The following is a 16,809-nucleotide window of genomic DNA, read 5'->3' on the forward strand; positions in this document are numbered from 1 at the left end:
AATTTTTTTTTTTTGTATTTTTAGTGGAGATGGGATTTCACTGTGTTAGCCAGTATGGTCTCAATCTCCTGATCTCATGATCCGCCCGCCTCGGCCTCCCAGAGTGCTGGGATTACAGGTGTGAGCCACTGCACCCGACCCCAATTTTTGTATTTTTAGTAGAGACAGGGTTTTGCCATGTTGACCAGGATGGTCTTGATCTCTTGACCTCGTGATCTGCCTGCATCAGCCTGCCAGAGTGCTGGGATTACAGGCATGAGCCACCGCACCCAGCCTCCTCATCATATTTCTAATAATTCACAAAGTACTTACTGAGCTCCGAAAAAATATTTACTGAATGAAAAATTGACACTTTCGAACTTTAAAAATAATGCCATAGGCTAAGGTGTTAGGAGGCTCATTTGTCATATATGTTTTCCATATACTGTATTTTACTTTAAAAATATTTATTTGAACTTTATTTTAATCAGAACTTTTGTCTCAGAATATCTGACCAGCATCTTCTATATAGGCCCCCCAGCCCCAAAAGTGCTTTGGAAGGTTATTTGGAATTTTTTTTGAAAAATTAATTAATAAATTGCTACAATATTTTAAAATTTACATGAGTAGAAATACTCCTTTTTTTTTAAACTGTAAAATGAGCCTGGAAGATACCCCAACATGGAGTGGGATGGAAATCTTTCAATCTTTCCTTTACTGTATCTGTTAACAGGCAGAGGCCTTTTACCTGTTGTGAAGGTCTCTTTGGCTGGGTTGCTTGACATGTCACCTCTGCGGGAGATGAGGGACACCTCGTACTCAGTGTCGGGCTTCAGGTTCCCGATGGAGTACTGATTCTCGTCCTCTGTGAGATCGATGGTGGTACGGTCGCCTGGCACGTCTTTGATGCCGTAGGTCAGCTCAATGCCGTCGATCTCAGCCAGGGGCTTGAACCAGGTGATCAAAGCAGTGGTGTCTGTGACATCTTTCACCTCCATCTGGCTAGGGGCATCCAAGCCTATGATGGGCATAGGACAGAGGGGTTTCAGAGGTTAGGGCCAGTGCCTGAGGCTGAGCAGAGAGGACTTTGTAATTCTCCAGATCTGTGGGTGAATGCTTAGATAGATACTAATGGCTTGACTTTATTTTACCTTTCTGAACCTGTTTTTGGTTTGATAAACTATAAGTAGGGATAATAGCAGCTACCTCTAGTGTTTTTTGTTTTTCAAATCTTAACAGAGATAAAACATCTAGCACAAAGCCTGGCCCATGGAGTCACATGAAAACGAAAAAAAAAAAAAAGGTTCTTTTGTTATTATCATTATTGGTATTATTACTGTTCTCATAAGTTGAGGAAACATGCTTTGGGGATACTTTATTTGAAAAAATGAACTTGGTCTCTTTAAATTTTTAATTAGGCAAAACTTCCTGGATGGTTCAAAACTTTTCCAACAGAATTACAAAGCAGAAAAGTGAGGCAGTAGACTGTCTTGACAGTGTATGAAAAGTTATTTTTGATGAAAAGGAATTCACGCAAGAAAGTCATTGCTATTTCCAGCCGTGCCTATCTTTGCATGCTCTTCTTGACCTTTTCTGCCCCACCCACTATCTGTTGTACTCTGACAGATGCTCAGAGCTCTGGAAGCACATTATGCTGTTGGGCACCACCTGGTCTCTGTACATGCTGTTCTCTCTTCTTTCTAAGATCACACTTCCCTGTAAAAATCTCCTATGCATCCTTCAAAATCCCACTTAAATGTTGTCTCCTAATGAGAAGCCTTTCTTAAACCCGGCTTCAGTAAGGTAAACATGTATTCCCTCCCTGTGGCTGCTACTGTCCTTAAAGAGCATTCTAATATCACATCTGTCTCATTGTTTCATAACAGATTTCTGTACAGCTTGAGTCAATTTAGGTGGGGTTATTCATTCATTCAGAGAGTGAGTCTTTTTAAATTCCCAGTATAGAGACAGGCACATTCTGGGTATTCAGTGAATCTTCTTCTTCTTCTTTTCTTCTTCTCCTCCTTCTCCTTCTCCTTTCTTCTTCTTCTTCTTCTTCTTCTTCTTCTTCTTCTTCTTCTTCTTCTTCTTCTTCTTCTTCTTCTTCTTCTTCTTCCTCTTCCTCTTCCTCTCCTTCTCCTTTCTCTTCCTCTTCCTCCTCCTTCTCCTCCTCTTCTTCTTCCTCTTCTTCCTCCTCTTCTTCTTCTTTTTACCCTTCTTCTTCCCCTTCTGCTTCTCCTTCCCCTCCCTCTCCTTCCCCTTCCTCCTCTTCTTCTTCTTCTTCTTCTTCTTCTTCTTCTTCTTCTTCTTCTTCTTCTTCTTCTTCTTCTTCTTCTTCTTCTTCTTCTTCTTCTTCTTCTTCTTCTTCTTCCTCGTCATCGTCGTCTTCTTCTTCTTCATGTTTGTGTTTTCAGCGTTTGTTCAGTAAACGATAACAAGTGACAGGAAATTGGCTTTATATGGCGAATGAAAAGGAAGAATAATTCACAGCTGATTGTGAGAAAACTGCAGAGTCTGTTTTTGAAGTCTAGGTGTTGATACATCAGTCTCGGCTCACAGATGATATAAAATGCACAACGAAAATGATGCCACAAAAAAGGACAGAAGCTGCCTGCTCTATGTCATTATAGGTGCTAGCAAGCACTCAAACCGTACCTACTGCCTTCCTTAGTCCCCTTACATTAAAGAAGTGGAGATTCGGTCAAGGACACTGATGTCCCCCTAGATTTGGGGCCCTTGAATAGCAGAAACTAACAATGCTCTGTACTTATCAGGTGCAAACATGGTGCTTTGTTATTTATGTCTTGAGTCTTATGACAACCTCACAAGGAGGATACTGTAAACCCATTTTCAGCTGTTGGATCTGGAGCTTAAAGAAATAGATTTTTCCAAGGTGATGGTGAATGGTAAAGATGAAATTCAAACTCAGAACTCATTGAATCCAAAGCCCCTCCTTTTCCCCCTTTACATGACAACACCTTTCAAAAATATCGACCTCAAAAGTAAATATAATACCACCTTGATATAGATGCCAGACAGAAGGAGCCAAATGTGTTTTGAACTGGAAATTTAAGGCCCTTTAAATATGGAAAAAAGGTTAAAGGTTCAAAGGTTTCAGGTATATGTGGTAAATTGCGGCTGGCCACAGTGGCTGGCCAACATGGTGAAATCCTGTCTGTACTAAAAATACAAAATAAACAGGTAAATATCTGTCCCCCTATGTTGAAATTTATATGATTATGCAACTTCAAATGTTGGAATGTTTGTTCTAAAATAAGAAGAAATAAAGCAGACGATTCCCAAATTTAGATTTTAAAAAATCTAAAATAAGAAGAAATAAAGCAGACAATTCCCAAATTTAGATAAAAAAGAAAAGAGCAGTGAAAAAAAAAGTCTTTTGTATTGTCAGTGTACCTCCTCCATAGCAACTAAGCATTTGCTTTGTCTTTTCTTTGTCTTTCTGGTGATCTAATGATTTTTTTTTTTCCTGTTGGTACCTGCTTTTCTACCTACCACAGAGAGATGTTGTCAGGATGATGGAAAACACTTACTTATGGAAGAGAAAATTCTTTGAATTGGCTCTGAGCTAGGCAAAATGTGCAAATATTTAAACGCAAGATGTTCTTTCTTGTCATTAGCAACTGATTTAATTTTTCCAACAACCCCTGCCAAGAAGAGTCAATTACTTAAAGAGTTGGCGCATATGTTATCTTGAAGAAAATAAAGAGGTTTTCCTATATGGAAGTGCAAAATTATGTACGTTTTTCTTTTTAAAACATTGCGGCCTGGCACGGTGGCTCACATCTGTAATCCTAGCACTTTAAGAGGCTGAGGTGGGTGGATCACTTGAGGTCAGGAGTTGGAAACCAGCCTGGCCAACATGCTGAAACCCCCTCTCTACTAAAATACAAAAAAATTAGTCAGGTGTGGTGGCGGGAGCCTGTAATCCCAGCTAACTGGGAGACTAAGACAGAAGAACCACTTGAATCCAGGAGGCAGAGGTTGCAGTGAGCTGAGATTGCACCACTGCACCCCAGCCTGGGTGACAGAAAAAAAGGAAAAAAAAAGTCGCTTCCTGTTGGAGCAACTCCAAATTCAGGTCTTTTTCTCACCAAATGATCTAGTACTGCTAAATCCTATTCTACTCCCAAGAAGTTCTGACATCATTAGTACTGAATGAAATTTTATTTAGGTTCCCATTGAAGAGATGGAATTAACATTCTGCATAAACCAGAGCCTAGTCAATGTTAGTGGAAATGGGGTTAAAGTTATAAAACTTACCCTGGCTTAAAGTTATGCCCCTGATAGTGTTACCTATATGATGTTAAAGTCATTGAGCTTCTTTAAGCCTTAACATTAATATTTTCCCTTCCTCTGTCCTAGAACTGGGTGCTAATATTAAACTAGCCATATGGTAGATTGTTAGCAATGGGCTTAATTATCTTCAGGTAGTCACGCCCCTTTGAAAGGCGATTTTGAAATTCCTTTCATCAAGAGATGGATCTGTTTCTCTATTCCTTAAATATAAACTGGCAATGGGATGTGCTTTGATAGAAGTGATATAATGCCAATTTTGAACCTGTTCAATAGCTGTGTGAACAGGACCAGCATCCTGGAGAATGAGAGATCCTGCGAAACAAAAAGACACCATCTTGGCTAAGGTCATCCTAGGCCAATCCACCCCTAAAGCACACAGATATATGAGGAGTGCAGCCAAGAACAGATAAACTGCTCAGCTGAGCCCAAACCCAAAACACCAACATGCAAAGAATTGTTATTTTAAACCACTGTATCTGGACTTTTAAAAATGTAGCAAAAGTTAAATGATACAGATGCTATATGAGAAGGCACTTTCTCAACCAGGAGGCGCTATGAGGTACAATCAGCCTTATCATTCTATAAGTATTAAAGGTGATACTCACGTGTGGTGGTCACCCTCTTCAGGCCAGGGCCCCGGGTATTGTTTTTCACTATGTGCAGAGATATCTCATACTCTTGCCCAGGAGCCAGGCCAGTTTGCCGGTAAGAGGTCTCTGGCCTCCTCAGGCTTTTGGTGATCTCTCCCTCATCTTCTTTATTCTGAGAGATAGAGGCAGCTTAGTAAGACTTAGGGGAGGTGTCAGTCTCTTAATTTATGTGACTCATTCACTCTGCATTCATTCATTCCTCTTTTATTCTTTCATCTATTCATTAGGCACTTACTATGCATCAGATCAGTATGTGAGCTACAGAGGATACAGAGATGATAAAGACATTTCTCTAGTTTGTTTCTCCCTCTTGTAAACATTTACCCCTTTGTCATGCAAGTCAAATGACAGAATGTGAGAGCCAAAGGAATTCTGAAGGCACAAGCTCAATCCCTCCTTTGGTAGACTGAGGCCAGCATCAGAGAAGCAGGGTGATTGTTGCAAAGTCACACAGCTAGTTGGTGGCAGAGCCTGGGCTTAAATTCAGAGAACAAGTTCCCTCCCTCACGTGTACATTTGGGTCTGGAGAGAAGGGTTGCTCAAATCTGAGATGTACTGTAGTTTGAGGGAGAGACCATTTCTTCTCTTCTTTGCATCTGAGTAGAGATTCCCAAGGTGATGAGGACAATTGGAACCTTGAGGTGACAACTTCTCTTTGTCTAGGGTATCAGCCCTAAGTGCTAAACTTACTGACTTACTAAAATCAGGGGAAAACCAACATCCCTTAAAATATAGATGCAAACACAAAACATGCTAATTAGAGCCTTGTCCTCCACGAAAAACTAAGGAAAATGAGTTGATACAGAAGTCTTCAGAACCCTTTGGTCATCTTTCAAATTCTTGAGATCAAATGGATCTGCTCTTTTGTATTCCTTACCATATTCCGGAAGATGATCTCCCAGGTTTCAAAAGCGATATCTAGAGGATCCCACTCCACTTCCACTGATGTCTCCTTGATAGACTTGAATTTCAGGCCTTCAGGTGCAGGCAAGTCTGTAAGTAACAACACAAATAGAACGTAAGGATAGGGCAGGTGTGTGGTTGGGCAACACAGCCACGATTCCACTAAACCAGACTGGATGTCTGCAACAGTCAGGGGCTGACAACCAGAGCAGGTGTCCTTTTAAAGCTTCTTCTGGGATGAGGTCTACTATGAGGTTGTATAAAAATTATTATTAGGATAAATGGCATGATTAATTTTGGCAATTTCATATGGTTAAGTCTAAAATGAACACAGGCTTTGGAATCAGACAGACTTGGGGTTAGAATCTAAGCTCCACTATTAATGTGAACTTGAGCAAATTGCACACAATGCTCTAAGCCTGAGTTTCTTCACCTGGAAAAAGAAGGTAAATATGTCTACTTCTTGGGAATGCATTGAGGCGTGAGTGATATACTCCACTGCAATGTGTAGACTGCTGGGCCTGGTTCGTGGCACACAGAGCAAGTTGAATAAATGGCAGCCAATGTTATTATTAAGCAAGAAAGGGTCGATTTCTAGCCAGAGCTTGCTTTTCAGATATGAAGATAATTATAATGATGCTAAACTCATAAACCAGAATGTTTCCACTTAAAAAAAAATAGTCAGTGAGCTCCACTGAAAAGTAATAGAGTGGTTAAGAACATAAACCTGCCAGGACTGCCAGGACTGCCAGGGTTAAAGTTTTGCCTCTACTCCTTGTTAACCGCATGATTTGGGATAAGATGCTTAACCATGTAGTCTCAGTTTCCTCATCCGTAAAATGGAGTTAACAATAGATCCTATTTCATACATATACTAACTCATATAATGAGGACTTTTTTTTTTTTTTTCTTGAGACAAAGTCTCATTCTGTCGCCCAGGCTGGAGTGCAGTGGCATGATCTCAGCTCACTGCAACTTCTGCCTCCTGGTTTCAAGCTATTCTCCGCCTCAGTCTCCTGAGTAGCTGGGATTACAGGCATGCACCAACACGCCTGGCTAATTTTTGTATTTTTAGTAGAGATAGGGTTTCACCATGTTGGCCAGGCTGGTCTTGAACTTGTGACCTCAGGTGATCCACTTGCTTTGGCCTCCCAAAGTGCTAGGATTACAGGCATGAGCCACCACGCCTGCCCGGCCAAATGACCATTCTTGTACTAGTATGTAGACTGCTTACAACAAAGTCTGATACATAGTAAACACTTGCTAAATGTTACTTGTAATGATTTTCTCTGGCAGGAAGTATACAGGAGAGCAAGGAGAAAGATTTCATGGAAAACGAGGGATTTCTTTAAGAAATGATTCTATGGACTTAATTCTAGGCTCTTATTTGGTATAACTATAAAGAACAACTATAGGATTGTAGGGGGCCGTGGCAAGGGAGGGTTATATACTGGGTGGGCTGAGGTCAGGTGAGGCTACCCTAAAGAGTTATGCTCACTCACACGTGGCCACCCTGGCACTGACAGGAATGCTCTTCTTGTTCTCCAGGATGGCAAATACACGGATAAAGTACTCCACACCAGGCTCCAGCTCCCGGATGATGGTAGACGTCTGGTCCCCAGGCACACGGAACTGCATTTCCAGGCCGCCCTCGTGGGTGGGCGTGTACACGACAAGGTACTCTGTGACCCGCATCTCATTGTCCCAGGCCAGGTTGACCGTCTCTTCCGTCACTTCTGTCACGATGAGGTCTTTGGGAGGAGACACTGGCAGGAATAAGAAAGGACATCTGGTGTCAACAATATGCCCTATAAAATCTCTCTAGGTTTGTTTCTCTTGACCTGTCTCTTCCACTGTCAGCCACAGAGGTCTGAAGATCTTCCACTGCCTCTAAAATGCAGACAGTATCAAGGACCCCCTGCTGTGATCCATCTTAAGACCTGTGGTGGCTGTTCCTTAGTCCATTTCCTTCAGGCTGGAGTCCCTTTGGTGTTTTGGCCTCTCCAACTTTCTCTGCTCCCTGAGTCTTAGTTCAGATGCAGGCTGTTGGCATGGGAAAGTGCAGTCTGAGCCTGACTCCCTGCTCTGAACTTTGAGTTACATGTCCCTAGCACTGGGAGGGTATTTTGGGTTCATCTGGTCTAATTCCTTATTTTATAGAGGTAAGTAAGGCAGAATGACTTGACCAAGCTTGCTCACCTCATCAAGTTTAGAACTTATATCTCCTCCCTGCCAGCCTGGTGTTCTTTCCAACCAGGCTTCCCTGCTTGGGCCGCACTGAACACAAAGCCATTTATTTATGTCTAGATTCCAATAACTTTAGTAAAGGCAAAGATTCTCCATTATGACAATTATAATATGGGAGGATGAGAGAAGCACAAAGAAGACACTCATTAAACATGAACATTATATTTCTCTCCTGTGTTTTCATTTAACCAGGGTTTCCTCAGCACTTACTATGTACCAGGACCCTTACCAACTGCCAGAAATAGTGCCCTTTTAAGGATAGGAGCTTTAGGATTAAAAAAACGAAACAAACAAAAAAACAAAACTAGTTACAAAAGACAATTAAAAGACAGGTCAATCTTGCAGATAATAGGCATTTAGTCTTTAGCTGAGTATGCATTTGAAACAGTTGTTTTTATGTAATCTCACTGCATATTCAATTTGGCTGAATTTTTACGTCCATCCAAATAGAGAGACTTTTTTACTGTTGGTTTGATGTTAGTGGAGAGTAGGAAATAAAGTTGACATTTAGCAAAAGAGAGGTTATCCCTTTATCTACCTCATCTTGAACACTACATGTTAAACTCTATGTAGATGAGTTAGGTAGACTCGAATAGCAGCTCTGTGATGTGTCAGCTATGTGTCCCTGGGACAATTATATAACCTCTCTGAGCCCTTCAGCCCTTAAATAGGTCACCTTGTAACAACTGAATGACAGGGCCCCCTTAAAGAGTCATTATGGGTGTGTGTCTAAATGGATATATTAATATGTGCAAAGAATCAGTGTGTATGTATGTTTATAAATATAAACATAGTTTTCCAACCCATACTAGGAGTCCACTCCATTACAGCCATCACGCTGGTCTGCACCCTGGGACTCACCCTCTGAGCAGTCTTCTCCGGCGTAGCCCTCGTTGCAGATGCAGCGGCCTGAGACGCATTGTCCTAAGTTGCTGCAGTCACTGGGGCAGGAGCGCTGGCCACAGTCCAGGCCTGTGAAGCCCTCGTGGCAGATGCATTGGCCGTCCGTGCAGCGGCCCTGGCCATGACAGTCACTGGGACATCTTTGCTCCTTGCAATCTTTGCCCATGAATCCTTCATGGCACACACACTGCCCGTTCACACAGCGACCCCGGCCATGGCAGTCATTTGGACAGGAGAGTTCTGCGCAGTCAGGGCCGGTGAAGCCGTCCTCACAGACGCACTGTCCGTCCACACAGCGGCCCCTGTTGCTGCAGTCCCGGGGGCACTGGCGATCCCGGCAGTCTTCACCTGTGTAGCCGTCATCACAAACACACATGCCATTCACACAGCGGCCGTGCTGGTGACAGTCATTGGGGCAGCTCATGTCACTGCAGTCATAGCCCTTGAAGCCTTGCTCACATATACATTTGCCCTGGACACAGCGGCCCCGACTGTGACAGTCATTGGGGCACCGTAGCTGGCTGCAGTCTTCCCCAGTATAGCCCTCATCACACACACACTGCCCATTGACACAGCGGCCATGGCCACTGCAGCCATTGGGACACTTGAGCTCCCCACAGTCAGCTCCCGTGAAACCATCATCACACTCACACTGCCCGTCTACACAGCGGCCACGATTGTGACAGTCAGCAGGACACCTCTTCTCGCTGCAATCCACACCGGCAAAGCCCTCATCGCATACGCACTGCCCCTCCTCGCACCGGCCCTGGCCATGGCAGGCATGCGGGCAGGTGAGTTTCCCGCAGTCTTCACCTGTGAAGCCTTCTTCGCAGTAGCAGGTGCCATTGATGCAGCGGCCCCGGTCGAAGCAGTCATTGGGGCAGATGAGCTCACTGCAGTCTTCACCCGTGAAACCCTCATCACACACGCACTCATTCTCCACGCATCGCCCACGGTTGTAGCAATTGTTGAGACACAGAGGCTTGTTGCAGTCATCACCTGCAAAGCCTTCGTGGCACACACACAAGCCATCTACACACGTGCCGTGCTCCTCACTGCAGGGCACCGGGCAGATTTCCTGGCTGCAGTCAGCCCCGGCGTAGCCTTCAAAACAGATGCAGACTCCATTCACGCACTTGCCCTGGTCATTGCAGTCACCGGGGCAAGCAAGCTGGCTGCAGTCCTCGCCCGTGAAGCCCTCGTCACAGATGCACTGCCCATCAATGCACTGGCCTCGAAGGTTACAGTTGCCTGGACATTCGGGCTCAGAGCAGTTGGGGCCTTTCCAGCCAGGTTCGCAGACACAGCCACATCCTTCAGTGCTGAAGTTGCCCCGACCGCTGCAGAAGGGCCTGGTGTCCACGCGGCCTGCAACAAAAGAAACAGAAGTTCTCAGCCAGGCTTAAGCAGCCACATTTCTCGGCATCTACCCAGGGCACCCAGATTCAAATTCAGCTGAAGGATGGTTGCATCCTCAGGCTCCATCTGGCTTGAGAACCATTTGCTGTAGTGTGTGAAATCAGATGAGACTCACATCCAGTTATACCAGGTAGGAATTCATAACCTGAACTCCCCAAAATTATAGGCTTGTATGCCAAAACAGTGTGTGATTATGCATAGGGGTGTGTGTGTGTGAGTGTGTGTGTGTATTTCCACCCCTGGGGAGTGTATTCATAGTTTTTGTCACATTTTCAAGAAGTCTTACTATTTCTATGATGATTATGAGTCATACATTAGGCTGGGCTGTGTTACTATATATATATTTTTTTGTTTGTTTGTTTTTTTTGAGACGGAGTCTCGCTCTGTCACCCAGGCTGGAGTGCAGTGGCACCATCTCTGCTCACTGCAAGCTCTGCCTCCCTGGTTCATGCCATTCTCCTGCCTCAGCCTCCTGAGTAACTGGGACTACAGGAGGCCATCACCACGCTGGGCCAATTTTTTTGTGTTTTTAGTAGAGATGGTGTTTCACCGTGTTAGCCAGGCTGGTCTCGATCTCCTGACCTTGTTATCTGCCCGCCTTGGCCTCCCAAAGTGCTGGGATTACAGGCGTGAGCCACCATGCCTGGCCACTATGTTACTATTTCTTTAGTGCGTGGTCAAGGCCGGGCACATAAAAGATTCCCAAGAAATAGTTGTTGAGCTGAATGTAATTCTAACTTTTTGATTCAATATCTATGCCACATTTGGCAAGGGATTTAGACTATCTGGAGCTTAGTTTTCTTATAGATGAAGTTGGGCCAATAGCCCACTTCCCTGGGGAATATCCGAGTTAAGTGAACCCCTTAAGAGCTCACTCTTGTGTCCTTGTTATTTTTTTCTGTTTTCTTTTCCAAAGTTTTTGGTGGAAGGTTGGCTCAAGTTGGTATGTGGGTTTATATAACCAAAACATTCTAATTTTCCACAACTAAAATGAGGTAGCTAATGGCTTTCTAATTCTATAAGGACACCTTTCAGTTTGGCTCTGTCACCAGAAAAGTATCGTGCCTTTATCTTTTATTTATTTCTATACTGAAGGCTAAGTGGAGGTCAACCTGGAGAATGTGGGGTCAAGGTTGACATTACTCGAGCTCCTTGAGGCCTAAATATTGCCTTAGCTCAGTTTGCAGAAGTCACTGGTCTGATCTCCATGGAGCTTAAGGAGAAGAAACAAAACCCACTTCTAAATAATCTGCACTGGAATATATTCACTCTATATTCTCTGTACCTAGAAACAGCTTGTATTAATATATTTTATCTCCTTCTTGACAGCAGGAAGTAAGAATTTTTTTAAAGCTGATTTGTAAAGTGAGAGTCTAAGTCTGTACTGTCTAGTATGGTGGCCCTTGGCCACACGTGGTTATTAGGCATTGAAATGTGGCTAGTCTAAATTGAGATGTTCTGTAAGTGTAAAATACACATCAGATTCCAAATAGTATGAAATAATAGACTGAAAAATATCCATTAATAATTTTTATATTGATTTCAGGCTGAAAAACTGATATTTTGGCTACATTGAATTAAATAAGAGATGATTAAAATTATGTTTACCTGTTTCTCCTTTCACATGACTGCTAGAAAATTTAAGATTACATGTATGACTCATATTTTCATTAGAGAGCACTGCTCTAAATAATCGTTTTAACTGACTACTTAGCATGACGCCTGCTGTGTATTCTCATCTGCATTTTTCCAGGGAGTTGGCAGAAGTGGAAGATAAACTAATTTATGCCTAAAGAAAATGTTTTCAAATGGGTTTAAGCGATTCTCCTGCCGCAGCCTCCCGAGTAGCTGGGATTACAGGCGTGCACCACCATGCCCAGCTAATTTTTTGTACTTTTAGTAGAGACAGGGTTTCACCGTGGCCAGGCTAGTGTTGAACTCCTGACCTCAGGTGATCCGCCCCCCTCAGCCTCCCAAAGTGCTGGGATCACAGGCGTGAGCCACTGTGGCCAGCCAGGTTTACTCTTGAAATAATTGTTGAAGAACATTTTTTCTGAGTGGCGGACACAGATTTTCAGCTCTGATTTGAAGTTGTTGAAACTCATAGCTTTATCAACTTTAGTTATTGGAGATAAAGACATAATTCCAAAGCAGCAAAATTCCTTGAAATAAGATGCATGTGGAAACAGGGCGTCCATGGGAGAGTATGAGCTCTGGAGACACACAGGCACATGCAAAGTCCCTATTTCTCTCTCTGTCTCTCTCCCTCTCTCTCTTTTTTTTGGATGGTGTTTCGCTCTTGTCACCTAAGCTGGAGTGCAATGGCATGATCTCAGCTCACTGCAACTTCTGCCTCTTGGTTTCAAGTGATTCTTCTGCCTCAGCCTCCTGAGTAGCTGGAATTACAGGCATGTACCACCACAGCCAACTAATTTTGTATTTTTAGTGGAGATGGGGTTTCACCATGTAGGCCAGGCTGGTCTTGAACTCCTGACATCAGGTTATCCGCCCACCTCAGCCTCCCAAAGTGCTGGGATTACAGGTGTGAGCCACTGCACTCGGTCAAAGCCCCTATCTCTTATTGCTCTTTGTGTCATCTTGTGCCAGTGGGTTAATCCCTTTGAGTCTCATTTCTTTGATCTGCAGAAGAGGACTTATCTTCCCCTTATCTAACCTTATTAAAGGGCTGTTGGGAGGATTAAATGATATAATACAACAGTGCCTGTTACACAGAGGTAGCTTATATGATTGTAATCATTATAATTGCTATTAAATTGGAACTTTTTTTCTAATTCTTATAGACTCAGCACTATCACAGGCAGCACTGTGCATTTGTAAGAATACTGAAATGTGAGGAACTTAACTCCTTATTGGAGGACCTTCAGGAATCCCATCCTCCTTCCAGGCCTCAGTTTCTCTATTTGTACAATGAGGTGATGGGGCCACACCAATACCTATCAGAGAGTGCTCTCTGGGGAGAAATTTCATGGCGTACTCATAGGTTTTGGGGTAGAAAGTGGGTAGATTTCATGGTCAAATACGTTTTAGAAACTTATAATTAAGGTGAAATAGGGTTTTTCAAAGCAGGGTTTATCAGAAGCCTGAAAATTCCTCTGAGAAGCAGTTGTCGCCATGACTCCTCCAAGCAGGAGAGAGATGGCTGCAGTGTCCACATTTATTTGAACATAAAATCTCTTTGTAATGAACACTCTGGGAAGCTAGTTTTCTAGTGAGCCCACTTTGGAAGCAAGTGATGGATGCGGCTATGCTCTTCATTTCTCCGTATTTGCACAGTGTGGGACTGGGCCGGTCGCCAGCTCATACCTATGGCAGACTGGAGACAGCAGCCTGCTCCTGCAGCACATTGCTCCCTCAGGGAAGACACCAGGTTCTCCAGCTCCTCCAGTCTGCTCAGAAGCTCCTTAACATCAGGCGCTGCGGCACAGCCACAGGCCCGGCGGGGGATGTTGATGCGATGTGTGAACACAATCTGGTTTTCCCCATCCACTGTGTGCTCCTGGAAGCTTTCGCTGGGCTCTGAAGGTGGGGCCAGGTCTTTCTCCCCACTGGCTGACTCCAGATCCACCGAACACTGGGATCCCACTGGCAGCTTGATGTTGTAGACGTGGTTAAACACCACTGGCTGGTTCTCCTCTGGCAGGGTGATGTTCACCCCACTCTGTCGCTTGTGCCGGATGACTTTCTTGAGGACCCCACCTTCGGTAAGGAGGGCAAGCAAAGCAAGAAGGACACCTGCCGACAGCCGAGTCATGGCCCCCATGGTGGAGGTGGGTTTGGCTGGGTGCTGCTGGGGTTCTACGGTTCTGGGGTGTCTCACTCTCAGCAGAATTGGGGATTTAGAAGCACAAAGTAGACTTCAAATCCGTTGTCCCTGATCTTCTCGAAAGAATTATTTTCTACAAGCAAAGATGAAGAAAAAAATTATGAGTATCTACTATTGAATATATTGAATATCTGTAATTCCAAGTGAATTTTGATTTTATATCCCTGTATTTGAAGCTCTCCTGATAATCTTTCATTACATACCCTTGTAAAAACATAAAATGGTCTCTAGAAGAACTTTGCCACTTGAAGGAATGATTTCACTCACTATTCAACTTCTGGAAATTTAAGGAAACAGAAAAATAGAGAGAAAAAGGTAAAATATTGAAATGAAATAGACACAGGTTAGTATCTTGGCTGTAGCTCTGGTCCCTTGGATAAGTTATGTAACTTTTCTTTGCCTTATTTCACTTTCTGTGTAGTGAAGATCATAATTGCTAATGACAGGGTTAAAAGAATGATGTAGAAGTTATTTGTGTATTCAGTAATTCCTTCAGTATTTACAAAGTCCTCTGAATGAATTATTACAGTGTTATAAAGGCCCTAGTCCCGGTAGATGTTCAGTAACTCTTGCCTCTTATTATTGATCTTCAAAACTGATTTTCACACCATCTGCTGGTTCTCTTCTGTCATGAGAGGTAGAGGTTAATATAAAGGATGACTCTAGGAGGCAAACTGAGTTTTAATTCCAGTAGAGTTTCTTACTAGTTATGTGACTGTCAGCATAGCATTCAGTCTACTCCTCTGCACCTCAGTTTCCCTGCTCCTTGATTTATTTCCAAAAGCTTCAAAAGTCCAGTTTTTAGAAGAGCCTGACAGAATATTCCTGAACCAGTTGTCTAAACTGAAATTCACAGCTCAGAAAGGATGTCCAAGAGCCTCTGATGTCTTCTCCAATCAACAAGTACTTAGAGCATTTTTACAGAGGTCTGAGGGTGGGAGAAATAAATATAAGACCAAGTGTATATATACCATCAGGGCAGTTAACAATAGAATTAAGAAGAAAATGGAATAATCCATTCAGTACTTAAGGAGCAAAGCAAGAAAGAATGTATAGGATTTGTTTTGTGGTATAGTGTATAACTGCCTATGGGGTTTGAAAATAAAAAGGAATGGTCAAGAGAAAGGTGGGGCATAGCTTATGGGAAAGGGAGAGTAAAATTTAAACTGAGACTTAAATAGTGAGAAGAATTAGATGGGAACAGAATATGGAGGAGAATATGCTACCATGAAGCAGTTCTCACTTTGCCAAGTTATCTTATTCATCTATCTCAGAGCTATTCACCGGTAGGGGCAATCAGGCAGCGGAGAAAAGGGGACTTGTCAGAGGCAGTTGAGAAACTAAATAAAGACAGGAAGAAATGGCAGTTATAATATTCACTAAAACAATGCCATGGAGGCATGTGAAAGTGATCTACACATGATATGAAGTCATTCATGGTTTTCTTTAATTAGGGAATGCACCTGAGTAAAGTTCAAATGATAATTGAAGAGCTATTTATTTATTTATTTATTTATTTATTTATTTATTTTCTGAGAAGGAGTCTTGCTCTGTTGTCCAGGCTGGGGTGCAATGACGTGATCTCGGCTCACTGCAACCTCCATCCCCCAGGTTCAAGCGATCCTCCTGCCTTAGTCTCCCAAGTAGCTGGGATTACAGGTGCATGCTGCCATGCCCAGCTAATTTTTTGTATTTTCTTTTTTTTAGTAGAGATAGTGTTTCTCCGTGTTCCCCAGGCTCGTCCCAAACTCCTGAGTTCAGGCAATCCACCTGCCTTGACCTCCCACATTGCTAGGATTACAGTCATGAGCCACCGTGCCCGGCTGATATTTGTTTTTTAACATGTCATTTAGAAATTGACACTTCCCTATGCCCATGATGTTCTTATACTTGCACATTGTAAGTTAGTTGTTTATGTCAATTAGTGGTGGTGCTTGGATTGCTCAGCCTATAAGAAGGTTTCTAACTTTTTTCTGGAAAGATTTTATCCTAATGATAGAATGCATCAACATGATCCCAACTGACCATCTCCTTCTTCATGACAGAAAGCCTTTGCAAAACTTAGAGAGGAATTGCGGCAAAGAAAATTGAACTGGGAAACATTTCTATATGACTGATCAGGGGCCTAAAGACTGAGAAAGCATAGTGCATTTAACCAAGAAGGTCCTATCCACATACCCACCACATTCTAATTATATTCTTATTGACACTTTACCAACTATTCCTGTAATATCTATTTAGGGCATCTTCTCCTAGTTAGACCAAAAACAAACAAACAAACAAACAAAAAAATAAACAAAACCCCCCCAAGAAACAAAACAAACAAAAACAAAAACAAAAACAAAAACCCCAAAAACAAAGAAACAAAAAACACCCAACCTTCTTTTGAGCATGCTTTCTCATTGAAATTAGCTCCTTAACTAACAATGTGTGAGTCTGTAATGTAGGTAAGGCCACTGAATGAAGATTATTATAAAAAAGGAGACTTGGCATGTTCTCTCCTTTCAAACCAATTTGGCCATCTTACGTGTTTACTGGACAAATATT

At 42.9% G+C, this 16,809-nt stretch overlaps 1 protein-coding gene across 10 annotated transcripts in view; it reads right to left on the reverse strand.

Annotated features, from left to right (window-relative positions):
• LOC105487096 (tenascin C) overlaps positions 1-16,809 on the reverse strand; it is a 98,500-nt gene that overhangs the window by 57,338 nt on the left and 24,353 nt on the right. For all 10 annotated transcript variants that reach the window (XM_011750394.3, XM_071078243.1, XM_071078238.1 and 7 more), the window contains exons 2-7: positions 13,743-14,335; positions 8,958-10,367; positions 7,352-7,615; positions 5,824-5,939; positions 4,902-5,058; positions 728-997 (exon numbers count right to left, since the gene is read on the reverse strand). In XM_011750394.3, the coding sequence (XP_011748696.2) occupies positions 728-997; positions 4,902-5,058; positions 5,824-5,939; positions 7,352-7,615; positions 8,958-10,367; positions 13,743-14,199 (2,674 nt within the window). In that variant the 5' untranslated portion in view covers positions 14,200-14,335. The remainder of the gene's footprint in view (positions 1-727; positions 998-4,901; positions 5,059-5,823; positions 5,940-7,351; positions 7,616-8,957; positions 10,368-13,742; positions 14,336-16,809) is intronic.

Source organism: Macaca nemestrina, chromosome 14, assembly GCF_043159975.1.
Source record: "Macaca nemestrina isolate mMacNem1 chromosome 14, mMacNem.hap1, whole genome shotgun sequence".
NCBI classification, from domain to species: domain Eukaryota; kingdom Metazoa; phylum Chordata; class Mammalia; order Primates; family Cercopithecidae; genus Macaca; species Macaca nemestrina.